At 51.2% G+C, this 26,362-nt stretch overlaps 1 protein-coding gene across 2 annotated transcripts in view; it reads right to left on the reverse strand.

Moving 5' to 3' along the window:
• Positions 1-57: 57 nt before the first annotated feature.
• ACSS2 (acyl-CoA synthetase short chain family member 2) overlaps positions 58-26,362 on the reverse strand; it is a 31,642-nt gene continuing 5,337 nt past the window's right edge. The window contains exons 3-19 of one of the 2 annotated variants that reach the window (XM_066561444.1): positions 14,548-14,639; positions 13,341-13,444; positions 12,988-13,060; positions 12,120-12,195; positions 11,125-11,239; positions 9,561-9,599; positions 7,758-7,895; positions 7,343-7,513; positions 6,422-6,555; positions 6,055-6,187; positions 5,584-5,640; positions 5,249-5,329; positions 4,630-4,738; positions 4,421-4,489; positions 3,124-3,300; positions 2,306-2,380; positions 58-1,794 (exon numbers count right to left, since the gene is read on the reverse strand). In XM_066561444.1, the coding sequence (XP_066417541.1) occupies positions 1,667-1,794; positions 2,306-2,380; positions 3,124-3,300; positions 4,421-4,489; positions 4,630-4,738; positions 5,249-5,329; positions 5,584-5,640; positions 6,055-6,187; positions 6,422-6,555; positions 7,343-7,513; positions 7,758-7,895; positions 9,561-9,599; positions 11,125-11,239; positions 12,120-12,195; positions 12,988-13,060; positions 13,341-13,444; positions 14,548-14,639 (1,771 nt within the window). In that variant the 3' untranslated portion in view covers positions 58-1,666. The remainder of the gene's footprint in view (positions 1,795-2,305; positions 2,381-3,123; positions 3,301-4,420; positions 4,490-4,629; positions 4,739-5,248; positions 5,330-5,583; positions 5,641-6,054; positions 6,188-6,421; positions 6,556-7,342; positions 7,514-7,757; positions 7,896-9,560; positions 9,600-11,124; positions 11,240-12,119; positions 12,196-12,987; positions 13,061-13,340; positions 13,445-14,547; positions 14,640-26,362) is intronic. The other variant, XM_066561445.1, reaches the window with a different exon arrangement.

The raw sequence follows: 26,362 nt of genomic DNA on the forward strand, positions 1-26,362 counted from the left end.
ACCCTGGACTCAGCACACAAGCACCTACCACCCACACACACTCCAAGCTTGTTTCCATTTTGTTTTCTTGAATTTTATTCCATTCTGCATTAAATTCTTGCTGTTTTCCAGCCAAAATTACATAGCTGACAAAGAGTAGTAACAGGAGGAACGATGATGTAGGAATCCTTGTCACCAAGGTGGCACAATCCAGTGGTACAGAGCTGTGGGGGCACGTGGGACACAGGCAGGCACCGAGGTTACAGGTGACACAGGTGCTGTGCCAGTGAGAGCAGCAGGTAACAAGTGAGATTTGGGACTTGGCCAACAGTGCAGCAGAGCACCCCAACACCTGCCCTGAGCACCTGACCCAGAGGCAGCTTCTCCTTCCCAGCCCCAGGTCAGCTCAGGTTGCAGGTAACCCCTGGTCACTGGCACTCCCCAAAACAGCTGCTGCAGCAAGTTTTAAAGCCCAGCTCTCCTTTGGTTTAAGTGCAAAATCAAAGAGTTCACATGCAGGTTTCATAGACATTGCAAAGGAGGTATGAGCCCCAGCTCAGCCCTGGCTGGAGTTAAAGGACCTTCACTGGAGGAAGGATGGCTTTGGCAGGACCCTGGTGGTGGTCAAGGCTCTTGGGGAAAAGGGTTGTGGGCCTTTAGGTCTCATCATCCTTAAGTCAGGTCAGATTTAAGCAAACACTGACTTTAAACATCTCCCACCATTTTCTCCTGATGAGGAAATGAGTAGGACTCCCACAGCCCTGCCTGCCTTGGTTTCTCTGCTGTAGCCAGTGCTCATGGTGCCATGAGAAAGGTGCCTCTGCCTGGCTCCATTTCCTCTCCATCTTCCCCCAGGACACAAAAGGAGCATCCAGCTGCTCCAGCTCTGCTTCAGCTGTGAGCTGGTCCAGCAGGGCTGGAGAAACTGGGGCTCTATGGAAATGTCACACCAAGGCCTTTCCCTTGCTGGCTCCCTGTGGTGTCATGGCCAGTGAAGGACCCTGGACTGGGGACAATGCACCAGCTGGCACCACACAGTGAGCGAGCAGCAGATCTTGGTATCAGATTGCCCCAAAAATCTGTTTAAAGCCCAGAGCTCCCTGGAGCCTTGTCCCACTGCCCTGCAGGCTGCAGGAAGCTGTGCTAGCAGCAGGCCAGTGGATGCAGGATGAGCACAGCCGTGCAGTGATGGTGTGGCTGCTGCAGTGCTCCTGCAGCACTCCAAGCACAAAAGGAAGCTCAGCTGCTCTGTGGGCAGTGGTGGATGCCCCTCCCAGGCCTGCCTGCATTGAGTAACTCCAGCATCACTTCCCCTGCAACCCCCAAAGCTCCTTCCCACTGTGCACAAGGTGCCAGGGCCCCTCCAGACATAAGTAAATTAACACCCTCTCCCCGACCCCCCCAAATTAAATTAAAATCAAGAACGAGGTGCTGAAAAAGGAGGAGGATGAGTCCCTCTGTGCACCAGGCTGACCCTCAGATGTGTGACATCCATCTGGAACATGACAGACACCTCATCCAGGGCATGGACACGGCCTCTCCAGAGCCAGACTCTCCTCGTTCCTACCATTGGTACATTCAATTCAACAGGTGAAGGTTTCCTTCCCGGGCAGGCAGTGGCTGTTGGAGGGACCTGCTCATCAGATGCCACTGCCACTGTTCTGCTCAGCAGGAACAGGTCCTGCTGCTACTGCTTAGTGTCACATCTGCTGTTGAAAAGCTGTGTGATGATGCCCGGGTCTGCCAAGGTGGAGATGTCCCCCAGATCTTGGTCATTTTTGGCAATCTTCCTCAATATCCGCCTGGTGATCTTTCCTGTAATGACAGCCAAGAAAGGGAAGCAGTCAGAATCCCTGTATGGTCTGGTTGGAAAAGACCTTAAAGATCATCTCTTTCCAAGCCCCTGCCATGGGCAGGAGCAGCTTTCACTGTCCCAGGCTGCTCCAAGCCCCATCCAACCTGGCCTTGGGCATTTCCAGGGATTCAGGAGCAGCCCCAGCTGCTCTGGGCACCCTGTGCCAGGGCCTGCCCACCCTCACAGGGTACAATCCCTTCCTTATGTCTCTTTAATGTACACCTGCCTTCCACCAGTTGAAAACCATCACCCCTGGTCCTTCATTATGTGTCCATATAAGAAGTCCCTCTCCCCAGGAGTCAGGATCTCCAGCATCCTTAGCAGAAGTGGAAGTACCAGACCTGCACATCCTGCTCACCCTGAGCTTGTACCTCCCCTCATCTGAGCAGCCCTGGACAAGCAGAGCAGGGCTGCTCAACTTCCACTGGCAGGAACTGTCCAGTCCTGCCCAGCACCAGCCCTGGAACTCACCTGAGCGGGTTTTGGGCAGGCTGGGGGCGTACTGGATGTAATCAGGTGTTGCTATGGGCCCAATTTTTTCTCTGACTGCAAAAAAAAGAAGAGATTTTCATTGTAGGGATGAGGAGAAGCCACACATCCTTTCCATGACAGAAGGACAGAAGGTTAAAGACACAAAGCCCAGCTCCTGGGACACCTGGCAGGGCAGTGCCTGGGGCTGCTGCACCTGAGCCTCCACACAGTGGGAGGGGACAAGAAGACCTGCAATGCCACCAGAGCCAAAAGCACATCTCCCCAACACTGAGAGTACTCATTTCTTCAGTCCCTCCATCTTCCAGAGACCTCCCCAACAGCCACAACCAACACCATGATCATTTTGACAGAGCAAGGATTGATTCAAATTCACTCTTGGGTTCCTCCAGAGAAGAAGCTGCCATGGGTCTGTTTGGTGCATTCAATGCTGCAGTTTGCAGTGAAACAGCTCCTTGAGAGCAGAGCACAAACACCCAGAGCACCACCCTAAAGCAACCCCATAATCCTCTCAGGATGGCCCAGTCTGCCAGGGAAAGCCCTGCTGCAAACAAAAGCCTGCTGAGCACCCCAGTCCCTCACAGGGCTGCCAGCTCCCACGAGGCAGAGATGGCATCACATGAGCAGCCAAAGGCTGGAAGAACTAATTTTAGTCTTTGTCAGCCTGCTGTGTAATCAAGAGGCACCTTGTGGCACTTGTCCACGCTGCATTCCCCAGACCACAGGCAAGCACCCAAGCCTTTAACCCCTCCAGCACCTGTCCTCCCCCTCCCTGCTCCCCAGTATTTGCCTGTTGCTACCTTGTTTTTTGAGCTCATCTGTGAGGTTCTTGCTGAACTCGTAGCCCTCTCTCAGGGTCACAAAGCAGTAGAGGCACTCTCCCTTCAGGGGGTGGGGGTGGCTGACCACGGCAGCCTCGGCCACCGCCGGGTGCTCCACCAGGGCTGACTCCACCTCCGCCGTGCTCAGCAAGTGGCCTGCAAACAAGGGGGAGACAAAGCTTTACAGACCTGCAGCAAGAGGCCTGAGGCTGTAAAAGGCCCTAAACTACAGATCTGAGAGCATCAGTTTGATGTGCTTGGGGAAGGCCAACAGTTGCACAGTGACACTCATTTCTGCAGTGCTCTGGAAGCTGCCAGGTGTCACCCACCTGCAGAGACCACCTCCCTTGGCTGTTCCCCCTCCCACCTTTAGGCTTCTTTCTGGAACAGATCATCAACAGTTCACAGTGATGCCTTTCCAAGGCACAGGCTGAGGAGGAGCTGGATTTGGCAAGAGGAGACCTGCCCACACGGTCAGCTGGAGGTGCAGAGCAAGAGGTTGGATCTGCAGAGTCCAGGCTCCAGCCCAGTGCTGTGGGGAGGGGCAGTGACACTCCACATCCTGGGGCAGGGGCACAACTCAGTCCTGCACACCTCTGCTCCTGTACCTGTGCTCTGACCTTCCACCCCAGCACTGCTGCCACAGAAAGCCACAGCAAAATGGTCAACTCCCAGAATGAGATCAATTGGTGGAGAATCAGGCACTGCTGGTCAGGTGAAAGGATCTAATTTGACCCAGGGACAAGTAAAGCAGCACCTCAGAGCCAGCAGGACATCCCTGGAGGATACAGGTTCCAGGAAAGGAGGGAGGGAGCTATAAACAGATTACATGGAAAATGATGGGCTGAGAAGCAGCTGAATCTCAAAGACTCAGCTGAGAGAGGTGGGAGAATCTTCAGAGCTCTGAGCAGCCCGATCCAGCTTTGAAGTGAGCCCTCCATGGAGCAGCAGGTTGGATTAGCAACCCCATGGTCCTGCCCAAACTCTATGATTCCCTGTGGCCCTAAATCCTTCAGCAAGGTGTCCTGGCTGGTTACAGAAGGTTCCTTCCTTCCAAGGCTTTGTCTCCAGGGAAAATGGTGCAGGAAGTTACCAAGTCTCAGGCTTGTGTGTCCCTGAAATAACCCTGACCCAGAAACTGGATCCACCTTGAGGACAAGTTGCTGAGCAGAATCACAGGTGCAGAACCATCCCCAGAAAGAAGGTGGCTTTTGAAATGGATGCAGAAGTGTCACAAAGCACATTGGTCCCCACTGAAGACAAAACTCTTTCTTACCAGAAACATTCAACATGTCATCAATTCGCCCTGTGATCCAGTAATAACCATCTTTATCTCTTCTGCAACCTAAAAATAGCCAGAAATGAGTGTGAGGCGGCAGTGCCAGCCCTCAGAGCAACTGATAAGGGATTCTGAGGGCAGGACAGGGCAAGATTCCCTCTGCTGTCCCCAGGCCCCTGTGACCACAGCAGCCTGGAGCCCCTTACCATCTCCTGTCACGTAGTACCCAGGGAACTTCTGGAAGTAAACGGTTTCAAACTGCTGGTGCTTTCCGTAGAGCGTGCGCATGATCCCTGGCCAGGGCTGCTTAAACACCTGGGGTGGGACACACACAGCTGGGCAGTGGCAGCCAAAGCAACAACCCAGGCTTGCACCACGGGGAGAGAGATGTCAGGCAGCCATAAACAGCACTCAGACACTTGCTGGCAGTGCTGATCCACTGGGAAAGTCCCACCAGCTTTGGCCAGGGGGAAGGAGCTTGGCTGAGCTGTTGTTCCCATCCTCCTGCCTTGCCCACATGTGCATTTAGTGATCAGCTGCAAAAGCTCCCATAGTTATGGCCTTGGAGGGAGTTGCCACCACCCAAGGGTGTGTGGACTAGAGTTAGTGGAGGCAGAATCACAAATTTTTTAAGGTTGGAAAAGTCCAACCATCACCCACAATCACCATGTCCTCAAGTGCCACTTCCACACATTTTCTGAACACTTCCAGGGATGGAGACTCTACCCCTTCCATGGGCCAAAAGATGTGGGTATTCTACCAGGAATGTCCCAGAGCTCACAGGGAATGGACAAAGGAGGGTGGGGAAGATCAGCCCTTCCTTACCAGGTAACCTTCTGCTTCTCCTTCCAGCTCTTCCCCCGAATCGCTCAGGATGGCAGGGACCACACCAAAAAAGGGGAATGTCTGCCATGAGGACCAGGGAGAAAGGAGAGATGGAGATGAATCCCTGCATTAGACCCCCATTAACCAGAGGGAGTGGGAGGCAGGGCAAGGGCAGCTTTGGAGAGCTGTGGTACATGGGGCCTGGGATTTTGGGTGGTGGTCACCTCCCCCATAAGAACCACTGTCCCCCCAGCCCCTGGCAGGCTGCAACCCCCCAGCCATGGCACAGCCAGGGCCCTGCTGAGGCTCCTGGGGAGGAGAACACAAGTACTCACGGCAGAGCCTGGCTTCATGGGGGTGGCAGCAGGAAGGGGTGTCAGCATGTGGCCTCCCTGCAAAGAGAGACAAAAACCAGTGAGTTTGGGCCATGCCAGTCCATCCCACAGCTGTGCCATCAGCTCTGGGAACAGCACATCCCAGGCAGGGCTACTCAAGAGAGGTGTGGGCCCTGGGAAGGATATGGCAGTGGATGGGGAATCTGGGCACAGATTTAGAGCTGGTGGAGAGAAAGAGAGGAAAGAGAGCAGTGGCCAGAGCAGAGTCAGGAAGAGACCTTTGGGAGAGGAAGGTTTCTCCTTTTGGAGCCTGCCTGAGTTGCAGGATAGGAAGAGAAGGAGCACATTAGGAGTTTCCTGGGCAGACCAAACAAACAGACCCCACAGACCCCACTGTGGGAAAGCTGCAAGGAGGCCCTGCAGGGAGCACACGGGACAGAGAGGTGCCAGGGACACCCAGCAAGGACTCACCGTCTCTGTCTGCCAGAAGGTGTCCACAATGGGGCACCTCTCCTCTCCCACCACACGGTAGTACCACAGCCAGGCCTCGGGGTTGATGGGCTCACCCACGGTCCCCAGCACCTTCAGGGACTTCCTGCTGTGCCTGCAGAGAGGAGGGGGCTGGCAGGGGCTCAGCAGGTTATGGAGCTGTGAGCCTGCTGCACAGCAGAGCCTGGAGGAACCCCTGGGCTACCCAAAATGCACCTTCCAGGTACAGGTCAGAGATTTCTCAGCAATTTTCCACAGGGGAGGAGAGGAGACCTGGGTCATTTTGGCATCTCCCAGTCAAGCCTGCTGTGCAAAGCAACATCCTCCTTCCCCTGGGACTGGCACTCACTTTTTGACGGGCTCCTCGCCGTACTTCATCAGCAGGCGGATGGCCGTGGGTGCTGTGTAGAACTTGGTCACCTTGTACTTGTCAATGATGCTCCACATCCTGCCAACATCTGGGTAGGTGGGGACGCCTTCAAACTGAGCAGGAGACAGAGCAGTGACACAGCTGTTCCTCACTGCTCCCCACCTGCAGCACCTGCTCAAGCAGGAGGAGCCAAACAGCAGCTGGACCCAGCATGTGCTTATAGGGGTACACAGTGAAACCAGCCCGGGTCAAGAACCCCCTCATTGGGCAGATGGCATCCCCCCGAAGCCTAGCAGATGTCCCCTGACACCCCCTTGCAGCACAGGCACTTGGGTGGCCACCACAGTGACACAGTCCCACCAGCCCAACTGACCCTGCCCTCGTGGCAAAGGGCAAGAGGTCCAAACACTGTGACAGAATCACAACCCAAAGTACCAAGAACCCCCAAAAGGCCTCCCCCAACATAACAGTGATTTTCCTGCTTGCATTTCCCTGGGGATTCTTGGGCACAGGTCTCTGGCTCCCTGATCTGTTACACTGCCAAGAGAGATACAGGCACAGGAGTTAAACAACAAGTTGTCAAATCAGCGTCAGCAGGGAAAACATCACTCCCTGATTGAGTTTCTGCATTAAGTCAGAGCAGCCCTGGCTTCATTGGTACACAAGGCTTGTACTTTTATGGGAAAGAAACAGGGGAGCAGTTTGAAACAGTTTGAAAAACTACAGAAATGTTTGTAGAAAAAGCCCCACACAAACGACTCCCCCGAGAAGTCATCATGTCCTCCCTGGAGAGCACCACCCTTCCTCACAGAGCCCTCACAGAGCAATGCAGGGGTGCAGCTCAGCACCACCAGCTCCCTTTTCCTGGAGTGACAGCCCCCAGGGGCACAGGGCACTCACCAACACGCTGGTGGCCCCGTTGGCCAGGGGGCCGTAGGTGAGGTAGGAATGGCCCGTTATCCACCCGATGTCAGCCGTGCACCAGTACACATCCTCAGGCTGGTAATCAAACACGTATTTGAAGGAGGTGGCAGCAAAAATCATGTACCCACCCACGGTGTGCAGCACACCCTGCAAGGAGAAGGCACAGAAATGTCAGGGTGAGTGAGCTCCCACCATCACCCTCACACTGCCAGGCCCAGCTGAGCATCGCTGACTCCAACAGCAGCTGAGCAGGAATGACCAGCACAGCCCTTTTCTGAGACCTCCGTGTCTCCTCCTTGTGCTGGGGCCTCCCAGCTCCCCCCACACCAGTTCCCCCAGCTGAGGGGTCCCCAGGGCTCAGCCTGAGCCGTGCAGGGAGCTGGGAGCACACCTTGGGTTTTCCAGTGGAGCCGCTCGTGTAGAGGATGAAGAGCTCGTCCTCGGCGTCACACCACTCGGGCTCACACTCTGTGCTGGCACCACCCACCAGTTCATGCCACCACGTGTCCATGGCTGGGTTCCAGGGCGTCTGAGGAAAGCACAAGATTGGGAACAGGCTTGTCCAAAAACAAGAGAGGGGGGATCAGGAGCAGAGCCCAAACCTTGCCCCCATCACAGGCCATGGAGGGGGATGTTCACAACACAGCCTGCTGCAAACCATGCACCAGAGCTGCAGCTCCCACTCCCAAAGCTCCTTTTCACAGCCCACTGCCACAAGGGAAACCTTCAAATACAGTCTGGCTGCAAGGCCGTGTCTGAAGCAGTGTCCAGACCACAGGTGATGGCGATGAACCCCCGTGGGTGGCAGCAGCAGCCAGGAGAGGCTGGCAGCAGCTGCTCTGGGCTGTTCCCACTGCCAGGCTCCTCCTGCCCCGTGGGGCTGCCCTGAGCTGCAGTCCTACAGCCAAGCAGCAAGCACAGCCACCTGTCCCACAGCCACCTGTCCCACAGGCCTTGTGGGGACCCTGATGGCAGCATGGACCGAGCTGAACAGCAGCACTGTGGGCTCACACTGCTTGGCCCTGCAGGCCCCCAAAAATATCTGTTCTCTGGGTTTTTAGGTAATAGCTACCCAGCTAAGAAGTGACTGCACCAATGCAGAGCCATCCAGCACTGCTGACTGAAGATGCCAGAGCTGTGACAGAGCCACCAAGCCTGTGGCTGATGGGCAGAGGTCACCCTGAGGGTTGTTCTGGCTCCCCACCTCTCCAGGGTGGTGGCACAGCTCAGGGCAAGATTTAACTTCCCCTGACCTTCTCACCTTTCCCCAGAGAAGCCTGGGGGAAGCTGGGCAGGGAACAAGCCCCAGCCTCACCTCAGACCTCCACTTCTCACATCTCTGTGAGGGCAGGACCTGACCCAGAGCCCTGCACATTTCCCCCTCACAAAGCCAGGCTCACCACAGCTCCCTCAGCTGGGGTGCAGAGAGAGCAGCCCCATGGTGACTCTCTGCAGCCCTAAAGATGTTCTTGAGACATCTGGAGGCACTGGGACCCCACAGCTCCCACACACATGGGCAGGGAACACCAGCTGCTTGACAGTTTGGCACAACTGAGCACACTTGGAAAGCTTTCATGGACCCTCAGGCTCCTGGTTTTACCTGGCAAAGCAATTTCCACAATTCTGTGCCACCAGCAAGCTCCCAGCAAGGCACCAGGAGGTGCCAAACAAGCCCAAGGCTATCCAGCAGTTTTCTCTTGCATCCCTCCTTGAAGGATCCCTGATTTAGCACCCAGACCCCAGGGAGGAGGTCAGAGCATGGCACTGTGAGTCTCTGCCTGCCTGCTCTGGGGGTCACAGCTCCTTGGATGAGGCAGGAGATCAGATGCTGGCTCTGGAGATGCAGGTTTGCTGCAGGTGCCCCCGGCCAGGCTCCTCACAAAGATCATTGTGAGAGCTGCTTTTGAAAGGCAGACAGACAAAGCCTGGCCTGGATGCTGACATCCCAGGGCTCTGCACTCCCAGGGGTCACCCATGTGGGTGTTTCTGAAGCACTGCTGGCACTGCACTCACGCCCAGGGCCTGGGCAGCTCTGCCAAGCTGGGTGGGCTCTGTCACTGCCATGCAGCTGCTGGCACCACGGTTAGGAGGGCACGTGTGGCTGGGCAGCCAGAGCAGTTAAGGGAGGTGGGGAGCTGCATGGGAAGCAGAAGGGAGGTGCCAAAAAGAGGAAGGCAGTGCTGTGTGTAAATACCTTGGGATGGAGTCTCTGTGAGCTTTCAGTCTTTTTTTCCTGTTAAAAATCCACAAAGAGGGTGTGAAATATGGGAAGGGGAGGATCCATACTGGGCTTTGCAGAAGGGAGCTGGAAGCCCACAGGCCTGGATGCTGGAAAGGCTGGAAAATCACCACCTGGCAGGCTGGAAAATGCTCAGGTCCAGGGCCAGGCCAGGAGATGCCGTCTGAGCAGAAGCCTGCCCATTTCCATCACCTTCCCAGGGTACCAGCTGCCCCCAGGGCAGGTCCCCAAGGCCACCCCCTGCACATGGCTGGCTGGGAACAGAGGCACAGAGCCAGCACACAGCCCACAGACCATCCAATAGCCTCACACAAGCCAATGGAACTGTAAAAATGCACCCACGAGGGAAAGAATCCTTAATAAAGTATGGAAACAAGGGGAGTAAAGAGAGCCAAAGGGTAAGAGACACCCTGCAGCCTCCCCCAGAACATTCTGCACAAAAACCTCACCTCACCTACTGGAACCAGCACAGGGACAGGCTGCCCTGCAATCACCCTGCCAGGGAAACCTCACACAGAAAGGCTGGTCTGCTCCAGTTTTCCCATTCATTGCATCTACCCTGCTCTCACAAGAGAAAGGGCAGAGCAGGCCAAGGAACATGGCCAGGCTGTCAAACAGAGAGCAACACCCCAATAAAATGAACACAGCTGAACGAGGGAAAATAACTCAAAGGTAGAGAATCTGCTGGACTTCTTGTTCCAGGGATGTGCACAGACCACTCCTCCTGAAAGCAGAGTCTAAAGCTCAAATACTCCCCAAACACAACCCATTTCTGAGCCAGCAGCAGCCTGGGGATAACTCAGTGCAAATAATCACCCAACACAGAGGGACAGAAGACAACGTGGCAAGATTTGGAGCTGTGGGGTAGCTGAAAGTAACCTCTGGAGCAGGTAAGGGCTGGGCACAGCAGGGCTGCTCAGCAGTCTCAGCAAGCAGCCACAGCCCCAGGACACCTCCTCCTTCCACCCCTGTCTCACCACATGCCTCTGGCCCACATCCTTTCATCTCTAGCTGCAAATGAAAGCCCCAGCCTGAGAGCTGACAGAGTCCCTGTGGCAGCTGCACAGCCCCTGCACTGCTCTCAGCAGAGGATTGCTGCCCTGAGCTCACACCATGAGCACAAATCTCCTGGGTGTCCTCTCCTGCTGCCACTGTGACAGCTGCAGTGCAGCACAGCATCGGGCTCTGCACACAAGGGGAGAGAGACAAAGGGTTAGGAAGGAAAAACCTTGTACTGGGCAGAGGAAAATGGCCATCTTGTCCCTAGTGGCTTTGGAAGATGTACCCAGGGGTCCTGTGGGCTGGCAGCTTGTGAAGGAGTTAAAGGAAGCAGCAGGGAGAGGGTCTTGGTAAGGAAAAGGAACCATTTTTCAACCACTCACACAGCAACGTCAGCAAGGAGGGGTGAAAACAGGAACAGGAGTGTCCAGGGAATCACTGAGGTGGTTTTGCACTGATCAATTTGCTGGTCTCTGGCCTGTGGTAATAAAACCCCCCTCTCATGCCACCAGGAACACACCTGCACTTCCTGGCACAGCCTTTTCAGAGGAGGAGACTTGCTGCAGGTCCCGTCCACTGCTACCTCTTCCCTGCCCAGGTGCTTCACCACAATGCACTTTTTCAAAGAGGATCCCCTGTAAAAAGAAGGAGCTGTCACACTGGGCTGCTCAGGGGCTGAGCCAGCCCTTCCTGGGATTCACAGGCAGCACTGGAGGCAGGGCAGGGGCCTGGAGCTCCTTTTGTCGGGCTGGAGCATTTGCTGCCATGCAAACTCCAGGTACTCCATGAATTTCCAATGACACCAGCCACAGGAACAGCTCAGACAGCAAAACCAGTCTGAGCTTACTGGGGATTTATCAGTTGTGATTCCTGGGGGTTCCACAAGTCTCTCTCCGAGGACACTGCTGTGGAGATTCCTTACAAATCCCAAATTTGCCTGCCTGTGACCAGGAACAAGCCCTCCACCAAGAGATGTTAGTGGCTGCTCCAGCCCCTAGGCATGACTGACTGCCTCAGAGGGAGGAAAAGCTTCCAAAGCCTGATTATACCTCAAGGAAAGTGTAGGTGTTTGCCCCCTTCTGAGGGAAAAGACAGCCTACAGAACACTGACAGAATGATCTTATTTCCCTTCAACCCTGCTCAGGGTATCAACATGGTCTCCATCAGTTAACTCCCAGCTTCAGGATCACTTCTGTCCTCCCAGGTACCTATTTTACAGACATAAAGACTTATGTTTTCTTAAAGAGCTTGAATTTGTAATGTGCAGACTATCTGCCCTGAATTTCCATGTTTGATCTAACACACAAACCCACGTTCAGTCTCACACAAGCTACACAGATGCTGTGTCTGTAAGCTTGGCAAAGTCATTTCAGCAGGATTATTTCCCTTTCTGTAACATCTGATGACTGTTTGTGTCAGACCTGCTGCAGAGTCTGCCCACCTTTGACAACTCCCACTTGTGCAGGAGCAGATTCTGGCAGCAATGCCCTTTTCTAGAAGGGAATCCAAACTTACTTGTCTATACATTTCCGGATGGCTTCGTCTGCAATCTGCTTCAAGTTGACCAGTTTGTCCCCTCGATAAAAAGCATCTGCAAAACGGTGAGGAAAATGTCAGGAGGATTTCCCAGCCAAGGCAGCCTGAGGCAGCTGGAGCAACAAGCAGTTTCAGGAGGGCAGAGTTTCAGACTCATGCACTGGAGTGAGGGGAAGCAGACAAACAGCTGATGGGAAAGCTCTCCTAATGCAGCCTTTTATTAGCCCAGAGAAACAGATGCCAAAAGACACGGTGGAATTCCTTCCCTGGGAGAGGTCCCAGTTTGACCTGGCAAATCTCTTGGGAATATTCTGTGGGAAATAATCCAATGCATCCAGAATACAGACTGCAGTTTAGTGGGTCCTTTTCATGCCATGGGAATTAATAAAAACACTGTTTCTTGCACTTTTGGAAAAAAAAGCTGGGGATATGCAGTGGCTTACATGCAACTACTGCCACACTCTTCATCCTTTGCTTTACAAGGCCGGGAGCTGCAGCAGAAATGTCCTTAAAACTGGGAAGGGTGGGAATTCTTACATTAGGCCTCCCTCATGATACATCTTGCAAACATCTGGCTGATTTTCAGGAGAAACATGGATGAGAAGTGTTTGGAAACATTCTATTAGCAGCTGGTGACATCAAGCTTTACAGGACAAACTGAGGGGCTGCTCAGAGGCTTCACCATGTGTGTGGAGTGGGAAGCAGCATTTGGGCACAGCTACAGCACTGCACCCACTTTGGGAGGCTCAGCTGAGGCACTGGCTTTCTCTCTTCCACTTCCAGGCTTTTAAAATAAAGATCTTTCAGGCAGGTAACAGGAAGAGAGTTGCTCAGACATGTGTTTTACCTGCTGTGATGAGGAGAGAGCAACCGCAGTCAAGGATCCGCTCGCAAAGGGAGTCAGCAGAGAAACCTGCAAACTGCCAGAGAGCACACAGCAGAGTCAGCAAGGACACACAGAAACCCAGCCCACAGCCCTCAGCTCCTGTGCTGTTCACCCAAGGCAAATGATTCACCACAGGCACTGATGGAGAGAGCTAAAGGAGCTCATTGCACAGTTAATGCAGGCAAACAGCAGCATCTTAATTGAGCTTCCATCCATCTCATGGTCAGCACTCATCTTTCCATCTCCTCTCCCAAACCAAGAGCTGCTCCCCTCAGAGCTCAGCACCAAGGGCAGCACAAAGAGCTTGTTCCTACCACAACAGAGTGCAGAGCTCCAATCCTGGCACAGGCAAGCATGGCTACAACCAGCTCCAGGATCATTGGCAGGTAGATGGAAACCCGGTCTCCTTTCTTCACCCCTATGGAGGGAAAGTAAACATGGAATTTGTCAAAATGAACACATTATATGGCAAAAGAACAGGATGTAGAAATAAATCATTTTAATTCCACATTTATATGCACACAATAAAGCTTCAGCTGCAATTAGAGCTGAAGCAGCCATGGGTTTTGCCTTTCAAGCACTCTCAGGATCTCTGCTGCTCACAGTGACCCCCAGATGTGTCACAAAGTCTCTTTTCCCAGCCCGGTGGTCGAAGAAGGAGTCAGAGCTCTTCAGTTCTCGTTCTCAAGGTTGTTTATTGTGCCTTATCTATAAAATTCTTTCTCCTGTCCAGCCGAGGTCTGCTCAGCAAGACAGTCCAAGGCACTCTGCCCATCTCAGAGGCAGTGTTATCTTGTTAAACCAAAAACTACATATACAATATTTACAATTACTTTCCAATACCTATCACCTATGTTAGACAGTGAGCTTCTACTCTAAACTAATCTAAAAGTGCCAACATCACAGCAGAAGATGGAGGCCAAGAAGAAGAAGGAGAAAGGCTGGACACACCCAGATTCTTCCATCTTGCCTCCTTAACCTTCATTCTAAAAACCTCCAAAATCTATTTTTCACCCTGTGATAAATTCACTACTTAAACTTTCATGGCTTGTAATTCTTCATACAAGGTTGGTAATTATTTTTTCCAAGGGCTAAATCAAAGGTACAGGGGTCCTGGGCTCTGTGCCAAGGTTTCTGAGCTCCCTGACAGGATCTCAAGTCCTCCAGGGCAGCCAGAGGAATTTCTTGGGTTCTGACAAAGCACTATGGCTCTTGAAAGATGATGACTAACAATCCATGTTCTCATCTACCTCCCTGAAGGGAACAGGAAAGTAACCAGAGCCCACTGCTTGTTGGAAAACCCCAGAGCATCATTAAACACTGATTTCTTCCTTGTACAGCTGATATGACCGGCACTGATCAGTTTTCACAGACAGAGCCAGGAATGAATCTGTGCATTGCAGAACAAATTGATGAGAATTACTCAACAGATTGGCAACCACACAAGCAGTGACCCCAATCCCCAAAGCCTTGGCCAAATGCCTGCCCAGCATCCAGTGCTCTGCTGGCCCAGCTGTGTACCTTGGCTGCGGAGGACGTTGGCAAACTGGCACACTTTGTGCAGCAGCTCACGGTAGGTGATCTTCGTGGAATCCCCAGGTTCATTCCCTTCCCTGGAAAAGCAAGACAATCTTTGTTACTGTGCAGCAGTTCAAGGTAAGAGTGACACTGAAAACTGCTCTGGCCAATAAATATGTCCTCACCTGCCCTTCTGAGCACAGAGTAACCAAACTCCAGAAATTCAGTTCTGAACTAAAGTTCTCTAATAGTAGGAAAATCAAGTCCAAAGTGCCCAGCCCTGTGTAGATCACTACTGAAAGCAACTGAATGTGTGAAATGGAAATACTGGCACTTTCAGAGAGGCAAGAAGAATCCAAAGCTCAGCAAAGAACCAAAGCTAAGAGTGCACAGGCTCAGGAGCACTCTGGGATTTATGGCATGGCTCCCTCTCTCCTGGGTGCTCATGCCTGCAGATATCTCAGTATGAAACACAGCCCAATGTGCAGCAACAGCCAGCCCCAAATACCTGACATCTGATGGGCTGTGATGGGATGCCAAGGCCTGTCTTGTTTTCCAAGGTCATATATAAATACACCCATGGGTGTTTGTTCAGTGTCATGCCTGCTCTGCCTTATTCTCCCTGTGCTCCTCTCTGAACCAAATCCAAGCTCCTGCAGCCCAGGAGAGCCAAGGGACAGGAATGTCACATCCCCAGGGAAATGACTTGCTACTGAAGTAAAACCCCACTAATTTTAATGTGACTCAACACTTCAGCCATGCAAATCAGGTGGCACTCCCAAAGTATCAGGAGATTCATAAAGATTTTGACATGACTTCACAGTGGAGAAACAGCAGTCTCCTACACTCTGGAAGGACACAGACACTTTTGCAGGTCTCTCCAAGGCAGCCAGCACAGAAACTCCAGTGATCCATAGATGAACAGGGGTATCACATCACTCTCAGCTGCCAGTGCTTCTGGAAAAGTGTCCCCTTAGTGTGTGCAGCCAAATGAAAAGCACCACTGGTGCTGGGGAGAGGCCAGGAAGCACTTCCATCACATGTGCTCCCTCAGGATTGCAGCCAGGCTCTGCCTAGCTCTGAAACAGAAACTTCACCACTTCAACATGTCAAACAGAGCACTCCAAAACTAAGTATGGAATTCTAGCAAAAACCAACCACTTCTCCCAGCAACACAAGCAGTAGGAAGGCTTCTGGGATGCAGAAATGCATGCAGCAACTCCCTAATTTCCCAAGTAGTGCTGTAAATAATGTCATTCACACCAGCGACCACATGCTCCAATGGCAGACATGGCTCTGGAGTAGAAACCACAAGAGCTGGGAGAGTCCCTCTGGTACAAGCTCTGCTCCTGCCCCATGTAGAACAGGGGATCCAAAATCGGTGGCTACACCTGAATCATCATTTGTGGATCTGCTGCTTACATACTTGCCTTATCCTTCTTGATACCCAGCTACACTCCTGGCTTCCACGGTGCTCTGCAGCAATGGGACATGGACACCTGCACTGACACAGGACAGGGAATTTTTTCACCTCTGGCTGCTGGAAGGGTGATTCCCTGCTTGATATTTTATGCAAGTTTGGCCCCTTCTAAGAGTAAAGCGGAGAGACACAAGAATACAAAGCTAGAGCAAAGTGTGGGAATGTGAACCAGTGTCCAAGGCAGGCAGCTCAGCCTTGACATCCCAGCATTTTCCTCTCTTTTTCCCATCACAGCCAGAAGCACCACTTTGAGCTAAATGACATGTGGAACTATTAGTCAAGGTCCTTACAGCAGGACTCTCAGCTAGGAAAGGGAAACCAGGCAATCGGTTTCCCTTTTTCATTCTGTTACTTGAGCTCAAAGATGCAAGAGCTGATTCCAGTGCTGGGCTGAGCAGCTGTAACTGATCTGGCTCACAGGAACAGCATCTGCTTCTGCTGTGTCTGGCTGCACACTGAGTGCCTTCCCTCACCATCCAGCTTTTCCTTTGTGCACCTACATCAAGGCTGGTGCTGTGCAAACCTGCTTGTGTCCAGATGTACAGGACCACTGTGTGCAGCTCTCCCCTCAGCCACGAGCCTTGCTATGGAATAGCTCTTAAAGGGCAATTAGAATGCTTCCAAATGCAAGCTGGAGCATCCCAGCCCACTAATCCCTCACCTGAAGGTCACTGGGGTCTGCTGGGCACCACAGGCAGGCCCTGTGTAAGCCAGCCCCAGCTCAACAAACAGGGCAGGGAGGAAGGATGTCCCTTTGTCCGTGCTCTGGCCCAGCAAAGGGATCGAATTACAACCTTTACTCAGAGAGGAGCACATTAGGAGGAAAGGCTATCACAGACTGCCCAGTGTGCTATTTGGGGGCTGGGCAGCCAAGGGGAGAGGCAGGCAGGTCAGCCAAGCTGGGCTTCTCAGGGGAGCTGCCCTGCACACGGTGCCCATGAGGGACACAGAGCTGCCCTGAGCCACCCGGCACGAGGCACTGCTGGGACATTCCTGCTCTCCCTGCACAGGAGAGGCACATCTCAAACACGCCAGGTCCTCCTCCTTGGCAGGATTTTGGAGGGACATTCAGGCCAAGGAATGTACCCAGACTCATCATAAGGCCTCTTGCATAAGGCACTGCAGGAAAAGCACAGAGCAGAGTCAAAGAGAAGTTAAAACTTTTGCAAGGATTTTCAGGGGTTTTTCAAAGTCCTTTCCACCCATTTGCGTGATTGCAAAGCAGCTCCTCTACCATCAGCAGGGCAAACCTCAGGCTTCAGATTTTAAGAAGACCTTTTGTTCAATGGGAAACAAATCATGTCCTTGTTTCTACAGGACAAGATGCCTCCTTTCAATGCATCTCCAGCCAAGGCCTCGAGCAGTCTCCCAAGAGCAGGCAATTGCTTTACATATCCATGCCTCTGAAAATAGTCTGGAGTGCCCACAGCTGTACTCAGTGGGCTACAGCAGCACTCAGACTGCTCAGGACTCTGCTCTGGCACAAAAGCCCAGTGAAAGATGGATTTTAGACAGGGCATTTAAAGAAATGCCCACTTGCATGCTATTGAGTACTCTCTGCATCAAAACTGAGCCTGTAAACTCATGGCATCCATCTTCTGCCAGCAGCAGCTTCCCAACAATGCCCTTCTGACATAAGCAAGAGCTGTCAGCCCTGAGTGCCCCACATGGGCTCCCCTGTCCAAATTGAACTGAAAAAGAAATAAAACTGCAAAAATAAACCTCACTCTTCTGAAAACAGTGCCACCTCCGCAGTTCTAACCCCACCAAATCCAACACTCCATAAGTACATATTTTTTTTTAAGATCTATTGGTGAAAATAGGTGGCAGCAGCGCTGCTGTGATTGTTCATGTGCAATCTGTGCTCTAACAGCAAGGCTTCTTCTGAAAGGAAAATCCAATTCTCAGCTCCCCAACCATCCCAGACACATCATTAGATGAAATACATGGTGAAGCACAGCAAATCTGACATTTTTTTCATCTTCAAACCAAGTCCTACATTTAGCAACTGTAATCCAAAATTTTGCAGCATCATCTGGCTCATGGCAGGAATGCATTTGAGATTTTTAGCACTTGAGAAGCCTGTGTTTTACATATTGCATGTTGTGTGAATTCTCAGCTGGAAAAAGACAAGTTTGGCCATATGGAATACATAAGGAAGAAATTCTTCCCTGTGAGGTGCTGAGGCCCTGGCACAGGGTGCCCAGAGCAGCTGTGGCTGCCCCTGGATCCCTGTAAGTGTCCCAGGCCAGGCTGGACAGGGCTTGGAGCACCCTGGGATGGTGGAAGGTGTCCCTGCCCATGGCAGGGAGTAGAATTAGATGACCTCTAAGGTCCCTTCCAACCCAACCCATTGTGACTCTAAGATCTCCACTGAACCAGCCACTGACTCAGTGAATGCAAGTTCTTCAACTGAACACACAGATGCACAACTGGAGCCCCTCTGAGGCAGATCTTCTCCTAGAAATTGTGATTTGTTAAAAAAAGTTAAGTTTCCTGCAAAGAGGAGAGTTTAGTGCCTGCCTGCAGCCAATCCTTGTCAGGGCCAGATACCCCAAGGGCATCGGGCAGCACCACCACTGCAGTGTGCAGGGTGGCAGTGCCCAGCCCTGCTCAAAACAGATCCCTGTCAACACATTACATGAAAGGCAGCCCAGGCTCTGCAGAGCTCTGACCTTCCTGCTCCCTTCTGCCAGCAGTTAAAACAAGGAGCTGCCCACTTTAGAGCAGATGCTGTGACACACACAATGCCCATGGCACAGACCCTGCCAGCGTCCGAGCAGAGAACTGCATGGAGAAGCCACACAGGCAGGGGAGGAAGAAAACACCAGGTGGGAAAGCTGAACACTTGTCACCTCTGTGGCACTGCCACACTTACAGGGGGCTCACAGACTGCCTGCTCAGCTGGGAGTTTGACCTTGGAGCTGCAGAGCCACAGAGCTGTTTCACCTGATGCCCAGGTAGTAAATCAAGGTTAAGCTTCCCTGTTAGAGCCACCATGCAGGTGAGCAAGTGATTTACTGCTGTACATACACAGTGTAGTAGGGAAGGTGGTCTGGAGGAGCAGGCCAGCATTTCTGCAGAGCCCCTTTAGCTCCAGCACTGAGCCTGTGGAGCAGTCAGGGATGCAGAGCAGCAGTGTGGGAGAGGGACACTGTGCCCAGATGCTCTCCTGGATATTTGCACCAAAGCAGGCTAAGAGGTTATTGTGCTCTGCCAAGCACCACAGCTGACTCCAGGACTTTGCAAAGCATGGTCTGCTTCACCCACCCATCACCCAACCTAGTGAGCTGAGCCCATCTCAGCTGCAGGGTGACAAACACAAGGGAGGCACAGGAACTCAATGGCCATGGGGAGACACACTTCCCAGAGCAGACAGACCAAGCAAAGCTGACCCGGAAATGAATCACCAACACTGTTTGGTTCTTCTCTTTCACCACATTTCTAAAGAAAAGTTATTTGCATTACTTGTTTGAGTAACAGATGACTACAACTCCCTAGGCAAAGCTGCCCCAGCATTGGCACAGAGCAGCAGGAAGCACAGGCTGCATCAGTGGCAATTACAGTTTTCAAAGGAATTGAGGATCATTATTGTGCTTTACAAGGGCGACAACACCACGGAGAAGGTGAGGTACAGGAGAAAAAGAGGAAATGAAGCCAAGCAAGTGAAGTGTTCAAAGTTTGCAAGATCTGCCAGACCATCTGCAGATCTGTACAGTCAAAAACAGAAAATCACCGACCAAACCAATCTAAGGACAAAGCCAAAGCCTTCCTGATCCCTGGAAGTGCTCCCACTGAGGACCAAAGTGGCTGCAGATCATTGAAGTTTCTCCTCTAAGCTCCTGTGAACACACCACTCACTCCCTTTTTGCAAATGACAATGGCTTTAAACTGAAAGAGAATAGGTTTAGATGGGATATTAGGAAGAAATTCTTCCCTGTGAGAATGGGAGCCTGGCACAGGGTGCCCAGAGAAGCTGGGGCTGCTCCATCCCTGGGAGTGTCCATGGCCAGGCTGGACAGGGTTTGGAGCAGCCTGGGACAGTGGAAGGTGTCCCTGCCATGGCAGGGGTGGGACTGGATGGGCTTTAAAGTCTCTTTCAACTCAAACCATTCTGTGATTGAGTAAAAGCAGTAACCCAAAGTTACCAAGCACAGGTGGGGGCACCTGAAAGATAAATTTTCAGAGCACAGCAAACCATCTCAAAGCTGCCAGCTCTCATTTTCTGACTGGCACAGATGTGATGGCAGCCCACAAAACAATTTTTCATAATGCAGGACAAAGGTTCTGCATTTTACCAACTGGAAAGCACCCTTAAGAAAACACTGATTCCCAGTTTGGAAAAGGTGTTGTAAGAGGGAGAGAAGCCTTTATCAGATGATGCCATGTCACAGGAACAATTTGCACAGTGGGGAAGCACAGAGAGACTCAATGATCTCAAAGGTCTTCTCCAATGTAGTTAATTGTGTGATTCTGTGACTCCAGCAGAGCAGAGATGGGGACTGTGGGAATGTCTGCCCTAGAAGATTTCTGTTGCTATCTAAACTAAAACATGCTCAGAGCCCAAAATCCCTTCTAAACATGGAACCAAATGCATCATGAGAGATCTCCAGCTCCTGCCTCACCAGCAGCCTGTCCCCAGAGCAGGGTACAGGGCAAAGGAAGGAATTTTCCTGCTGTGGTGACAGCTCTTCACGTGCAAGGTCACCAGGGGCGGCCAGGAGGGCTCTTGGGCTTCCTGATCCGTTCCACATCCAGAATTAGAGCAGCCAAAATGCCAGGCAGAGCTGGGCCAGCCAGGTTCCTGCCATGTGGGGAATGTGCTCACGTGTGAGCCGCATGGGCAGCGAGAGCCCCTGGCGTGCTCGGCCACCGTGGTGTCAGCTGCTCACACACCTCCTGCCACGGCTGCTCCTAGGACAGCCCCAAAAACTGCTGCCTGAAAAGGGTCTGCCTGGACACTCTTGGTTTCTCAGGAACAACAACAGCAGGCAAAACTGAAAAATAAATAGGATTTCTCCCTACGCCGCAGCCTTGCTTATGTCATTTGAGAGAGGAATGGCACTCGAGTAAGGACAGCCTTTAAAATCTGTTTTTGAGAAAATAGATTACATTGAAACATGAAGTTTGGGGAGAGCAGCTGCGCAAGATAATCAGAAAAAGACACCCTTTCATCAGGAAAAAATTATGGTATTTGCATGGATTGTTCAATATGGAAATGCTCTTAACTGCACAAACAGATGGGTCTGCAGCAGGTCTGCAAAAAAACCTCCATGAGAACATTTCATAATAACGGGACAGACTGCCCAGCCCTGCCCATGCTTAACGTCACCATCTCCCATTGCAGTAATGCAGAATTCCCAAAGGAGTGCTGGGAAGCCTGAGGTTTCTCGAGCAGCAAGTTTACCAGCAAGTTCAACCCCACCATCACCACGCTTAAATCCTCTTGCATCACAACACGGATCAAGAAAGAAGAAGTTGCGTAATGACAGAGCTCAGCTTGGGAGGGGCTGGTGAAAAGGTTTTCCCAGTGTGTCCAGAAATATTTGGCAGCACTGAGAGAACATTGTTGAGAAAACCTGGGGACAGAAAGCCCAGAGAAAAGAAGAATCTTACCAGTTTAATGCCACCACTTCCTGAATCCACACAATTGACTCTGACCACTGCATTAGAACCATCCATCGGTTTTCCCCTCCAGTGTCCCTCATACACTTAGGTAGGGCCTAACAAAGCTCTGCTCTCAAATCCATCTCTGAGCCAAACCATCCCAACCTAAAATTGATCATGTATCTGGCATGAATGGGCTCCTATTGCTGTTAAGAAACTCAAACCAGCTCTGTCAAAGCAGGAGCCGTTTGCTCTGCAGGGAACAATGTTCTGTGTTCAGCCCCAAGCCCATCCCCTGCAGCCCAACTGACTCTGAAACAGGCACTATTATTTCACAGAACAGCCAAAATGGAGCTTATTTCCACAGGGATACTGGGTCACCATTTGCTCTTTGATCAAGGAATCAATCCTTTACTCACCTTTAAAAACAGCTATATGGACACACAGCCTACAAAGCAAACACCCAACACCCTGCATAGTTGTTACTGTCCCATAGGAAAACCACATCCATCTTGCTGTCCTTCCTTCTCATTAAATACATTCCCAGCTGCTCTTTGTATCTGCAGCCTTTCAGAAGCTGAACAAATACCAGATGCATCTAAAGAAATAATATTTATCTTGTGCAGCCCAACCACTGTTCACTCTGCCATACCCTGAGTGATCCTACACCACAGAGCCCAGCTGGAGGTGGACACTGCTCCAAAACCACTCTTTCTTTATCAACCTGACAAAATTCCCTCCGGTTATCCCACTCATGCCCAGCTATGCCCTAAAATCTACTTCAAGCCCCTTTCTTTAGGCAGTGGGATGCTCAGACATCTCTAAAGGAATCAACACCTCCCAGTGCTGCTGGTTCATCAGCCAACATGGGCAAGTGAACTCAGTGCCATGGGATTTGTACACTCTGCTCACACCTGAGAGCCAGAACACTCCAGGGAAGAGTTTTGGGGAACACGGGATCAACAGCAGCCAGGAAATCCCTCTTCAAGTGAAATGTACTCTCACCCTGACTCATTTGACAAGATAAGTCATTTTATAAGTCATATAGACCACATGTAAATACCCTGGTGACAGTGTCAGCAGCCCCTCGGTGCTGATGGGCTCAGCAAGGAGAATTTGCTCTCTGTGGCTTCATAATTTTCCTACTTGCTTGATACTGAGTAACCACCAAGTCAAGAGGAAAAGCATTAACTCTTACTTTTTGAAGTACTTTAAAACACAAGAAAACAACCAGTGGAGAAAAACAACAACTTTTTGCCTATTTTATTTAGGGGAGAGGTTTTTTCAAGCAAATTTTAATTACTTTTTTAAAAAACAAAATAATCATATAGCATTGCAACAGAGATCATGTGCAAGACTGACCCAGCACATCAGAGTTTGGCTGCCCTCAGCCAGCACTTGTAACCCTATCAACCAAAACCACTGAATGCTGCAGAAGAATATGCGAGTTTGACATGAGAGGAAACGTTTTAGATGTTTACCATCAGTTGGGTTTTCAAAGGAGCATGGACTATTTTTACCAGTCCAGTGGGAGTAAGGCTTATATTCAGTACAAAACAGTTGATTGCTTGTTTAAACAATTTACAGTTGGGCTGTTGAACAGACCCTGGATGAAGCTTCCTTCTGTAAGTAAAATAATCAACAAGCTGCCTGCCGCTGGGAAATGCCCCATTTTGGGAAATAGATGCATCACTGGTGGGAACATTCTGCCAAACTTTGTAGAGCTTCTAGAAACACAGAAAGCCAGGCAAGGCAATTTCAATGGAGGTTCAAACAATATCCATGAAGGGCATGGGAGGAAATGAAGCTTTTCATCAGATTTTTGGTGGACATTTCAATTTCATGCATCATAAACCTCCAGAGGTGGAGGCCAGGTGTCACCTGCTGGACTGTCGTTTAGGGAACATCTCTTAGAAGATGGTCAGTGGCAACAGGAATGGAAAACATGCTTCACTATCACTGAATGAATCATAAAATGAATGGTCTGGGTTGGAAGAGACCTTAAAAACAACGTGGCTCCATGGGCATGGACACCTTCCACTAGACCGGGTTGCTACAAGCTCTGTCCAACCTGGCCTTGACCCCAGGAGTGGGACAGCCACAGTTTCTTTGGGCACTATCAGGTAGCCAGGTGTGACAAAGCAAACAGGAAGGCCCTCAACTTCCTTGAGGGATTCCCCTGAAGAAGGGAGGTGACATCTATGAAAATGTATTAATGGCAAACTGCCAGGGTTCACAACTTCCTACCACACCTCATTTCAACATTTCCAAGTGATGTGCAGAAATGCAAACAGAGAACTGAAACCCTGCTCCAAAAGGGGGGAGGTGAGAGCTCTTGTGAAACCACTGCCTATCAACACTTCAGCCCAGGAGCTCTGGGCACAGCACGTGCAGCAGCCCACCAAAAAATGCCATGCTTTGAAGGAGCACCCACTCACACTTCTTTTGGCAAAGCTTGAGCATTTTGTCCCCTACTTGGAGCAAGTCTCACCCACGTGTAGCTGGAGTCCTTGTCCACTGCTGCTCCATTCAGGATGCCAAGGGAGAACACACAAGCCATTCACACAGCTAAAATAATCAGGTTTTCTAGTCCAATGAGCAAACTGAAGGCTCTGATCTTCCGTGTCCTGAATCCATACAGAAGTTCACCATCCTCTCTGTCCATGAACTCCATTTATCCACCACAAGTTTCAAATCTCCAGCCAATATTTGTAATATGCCATCGCTGCACAACCATAGTGCCCCTCCCTAAAGCAACCAAGTATTTTTAAAACTCATCCAGTTGTTTGTAATAGCTGCCAGCAGAACAAGACAAAAGTTTCACAGATATGAGAAAATCCAGGTGCCATTGTCTGTGCACACCCACCCCTCATACTGCCCCAGGTAGTTATTGTAACAACCACACCCCAGAACCATGCAGAAAGGCAGCATTGCACAGGGTATAAACCAACATTTTCAGCTAGGGCTCTATATTCAGCACAAATTATTAAATCCCTCATGCTGAATCTAGAGAGCTGTCAGAGCAGCGAGGAGGATGAGGAAAAAGTACTAAATAAGAACATAAAAACTGTCACTGGTGTCATTTACACAGCAGCACTGCACATGTGCTCACAGCAGCTCAGCCAAGAGCCTCTCAGACTAAACTAAAGGAACATGTTGGGTCAGAACCATGGCTGATGTTTGACCTCCAGGTGCAACAGCAGCACGAGATGCTGTTTCTGGAGCACATCAGCCTGGCCACCACCAGCAATTCTGTTCCAGCATTGCCCTTGGCAGTCCTGCTGCTGACCCTGAAAAGTGTCCAGTGAAAGTGAGGAAGCAAAGGGCAAGGCTAAAGCAGCTCCACAAAAACACTGTTCTTACAGGCACACTTAAATTCCTTTCCTGAACAATTTTTTGTGGGAAATGCCCCCAAGGTGGTGTGAAAAGAGCCATCTCTGCACGCTCAGTGCCACCGGCCTCGTGCTCTGACAGTCTGCCAGCAGCTCCCCCACCTCTCCCAGTGACCCTGTCCCACTGCACCCCCAGGGATACAAGGCAGATTTACTGGTTCCCAGGACCCTCTCCATTGCCCTCTCTGGGCTAAGGGGGACTGGCAACCTCCCAGCCCTTGGCACTGCAGCCTTTTGTAAATACCACCAGTATACCCTGGCCAGCAACTCTGCAATTCCACATTCAAGTTCCTGCCCCTATCTGGGGCATATGCCATCTAATCCTGGGCACTTACTGACATCCCACTTGTTTATCTGCTCCAATACTTCCTGGATAATCCCTTGGATTTATATGGATGGATGCTGTATCCCTGCCAGAAGCAGCTACCAAAGGTTTCTGAGCAAAATGCTGGAAAGAAACAGATCCAACAAAACTCAAATGAAAGTTGCTCCCTTGATTCAAGGCAGCTGAGCTGCTCTCCCAGGCAGGAGAGGTAAAACACCCCCTGTCCTCACAGCTTTGCCATGGAGCAAGCACCCAAGTGCTACCTGAGTGCCTTCCCTCTTAACAGATTTGATTTAACAGAGAAGAAAAATCCCACTCTGTCTCCAGGAGCAGGATTATGTGTTATTTGAGCTCAGTAAAAACTGCTTCCAGAGAAGATCTTCAAAAATGTGGAATGCCCTCCCATGGAGGGGTCCAGGGGTGCTTCTGAATGGGCAAAACCACAGGAGACCACAGGCACTGGGTAATCAAGTGTCACCAACCTTTAATATCTGTCCCTTTCCTTCCTTGCACTGCAGAGCAGAACAGCATGAGGCTGGGAGCATTTGCCAGCTCCCTGCTCCTGCCCTGCCTGGCATCCTGGGATGGAAGAGGCTCTGCAAAGCAGGAATGGGGCTTGAGATCTCCAAAACATCAAACTTATCACCCTTCCCTGCATCTCCCTGCAAACCAGCAAGTGTACCTGACAGGGATGAGTCAAGCTCTGCTTTCAAGTCAGTCCTTGCAATGGAAAAACAACTTCCAGTGACTCTGAGCATGCCAAGTGCCTGAGCACCACAGTGCTCAATCTGCTGACTCACAGCATCCAGGAAAGCACACCCCACATGTGCCTGAAGGAGGCAGTTTGCTGTTCTCAGATATTTATCTCATCCCTTTGGCACAACCACTCACCTGGGAACTACCTTGGAGATTTCACTAGTAATGAGCAGAACGGAGGATGCAGCACATGAGTACAACAGAAACACCTGGGACAGAAGGACCTCAAGATATGACAGGGCAAAATGGGTCACAGGA

This window comes from Molothrus aeneus, chromosome 17 (genome assembly GCF_037042795.1).
Source record: "Molothrus aeneus isolate 106 chromosome 17, BPBGC_Maene_1.0, whole genome shotgun sequence".
Taxonomy (NCBI): domain Eukaryota; kingdom Metazoa; phylum Chordata; class Aves; order Passeriformes; family Icteridae; genus Molothrus; species Molothrus aeneus.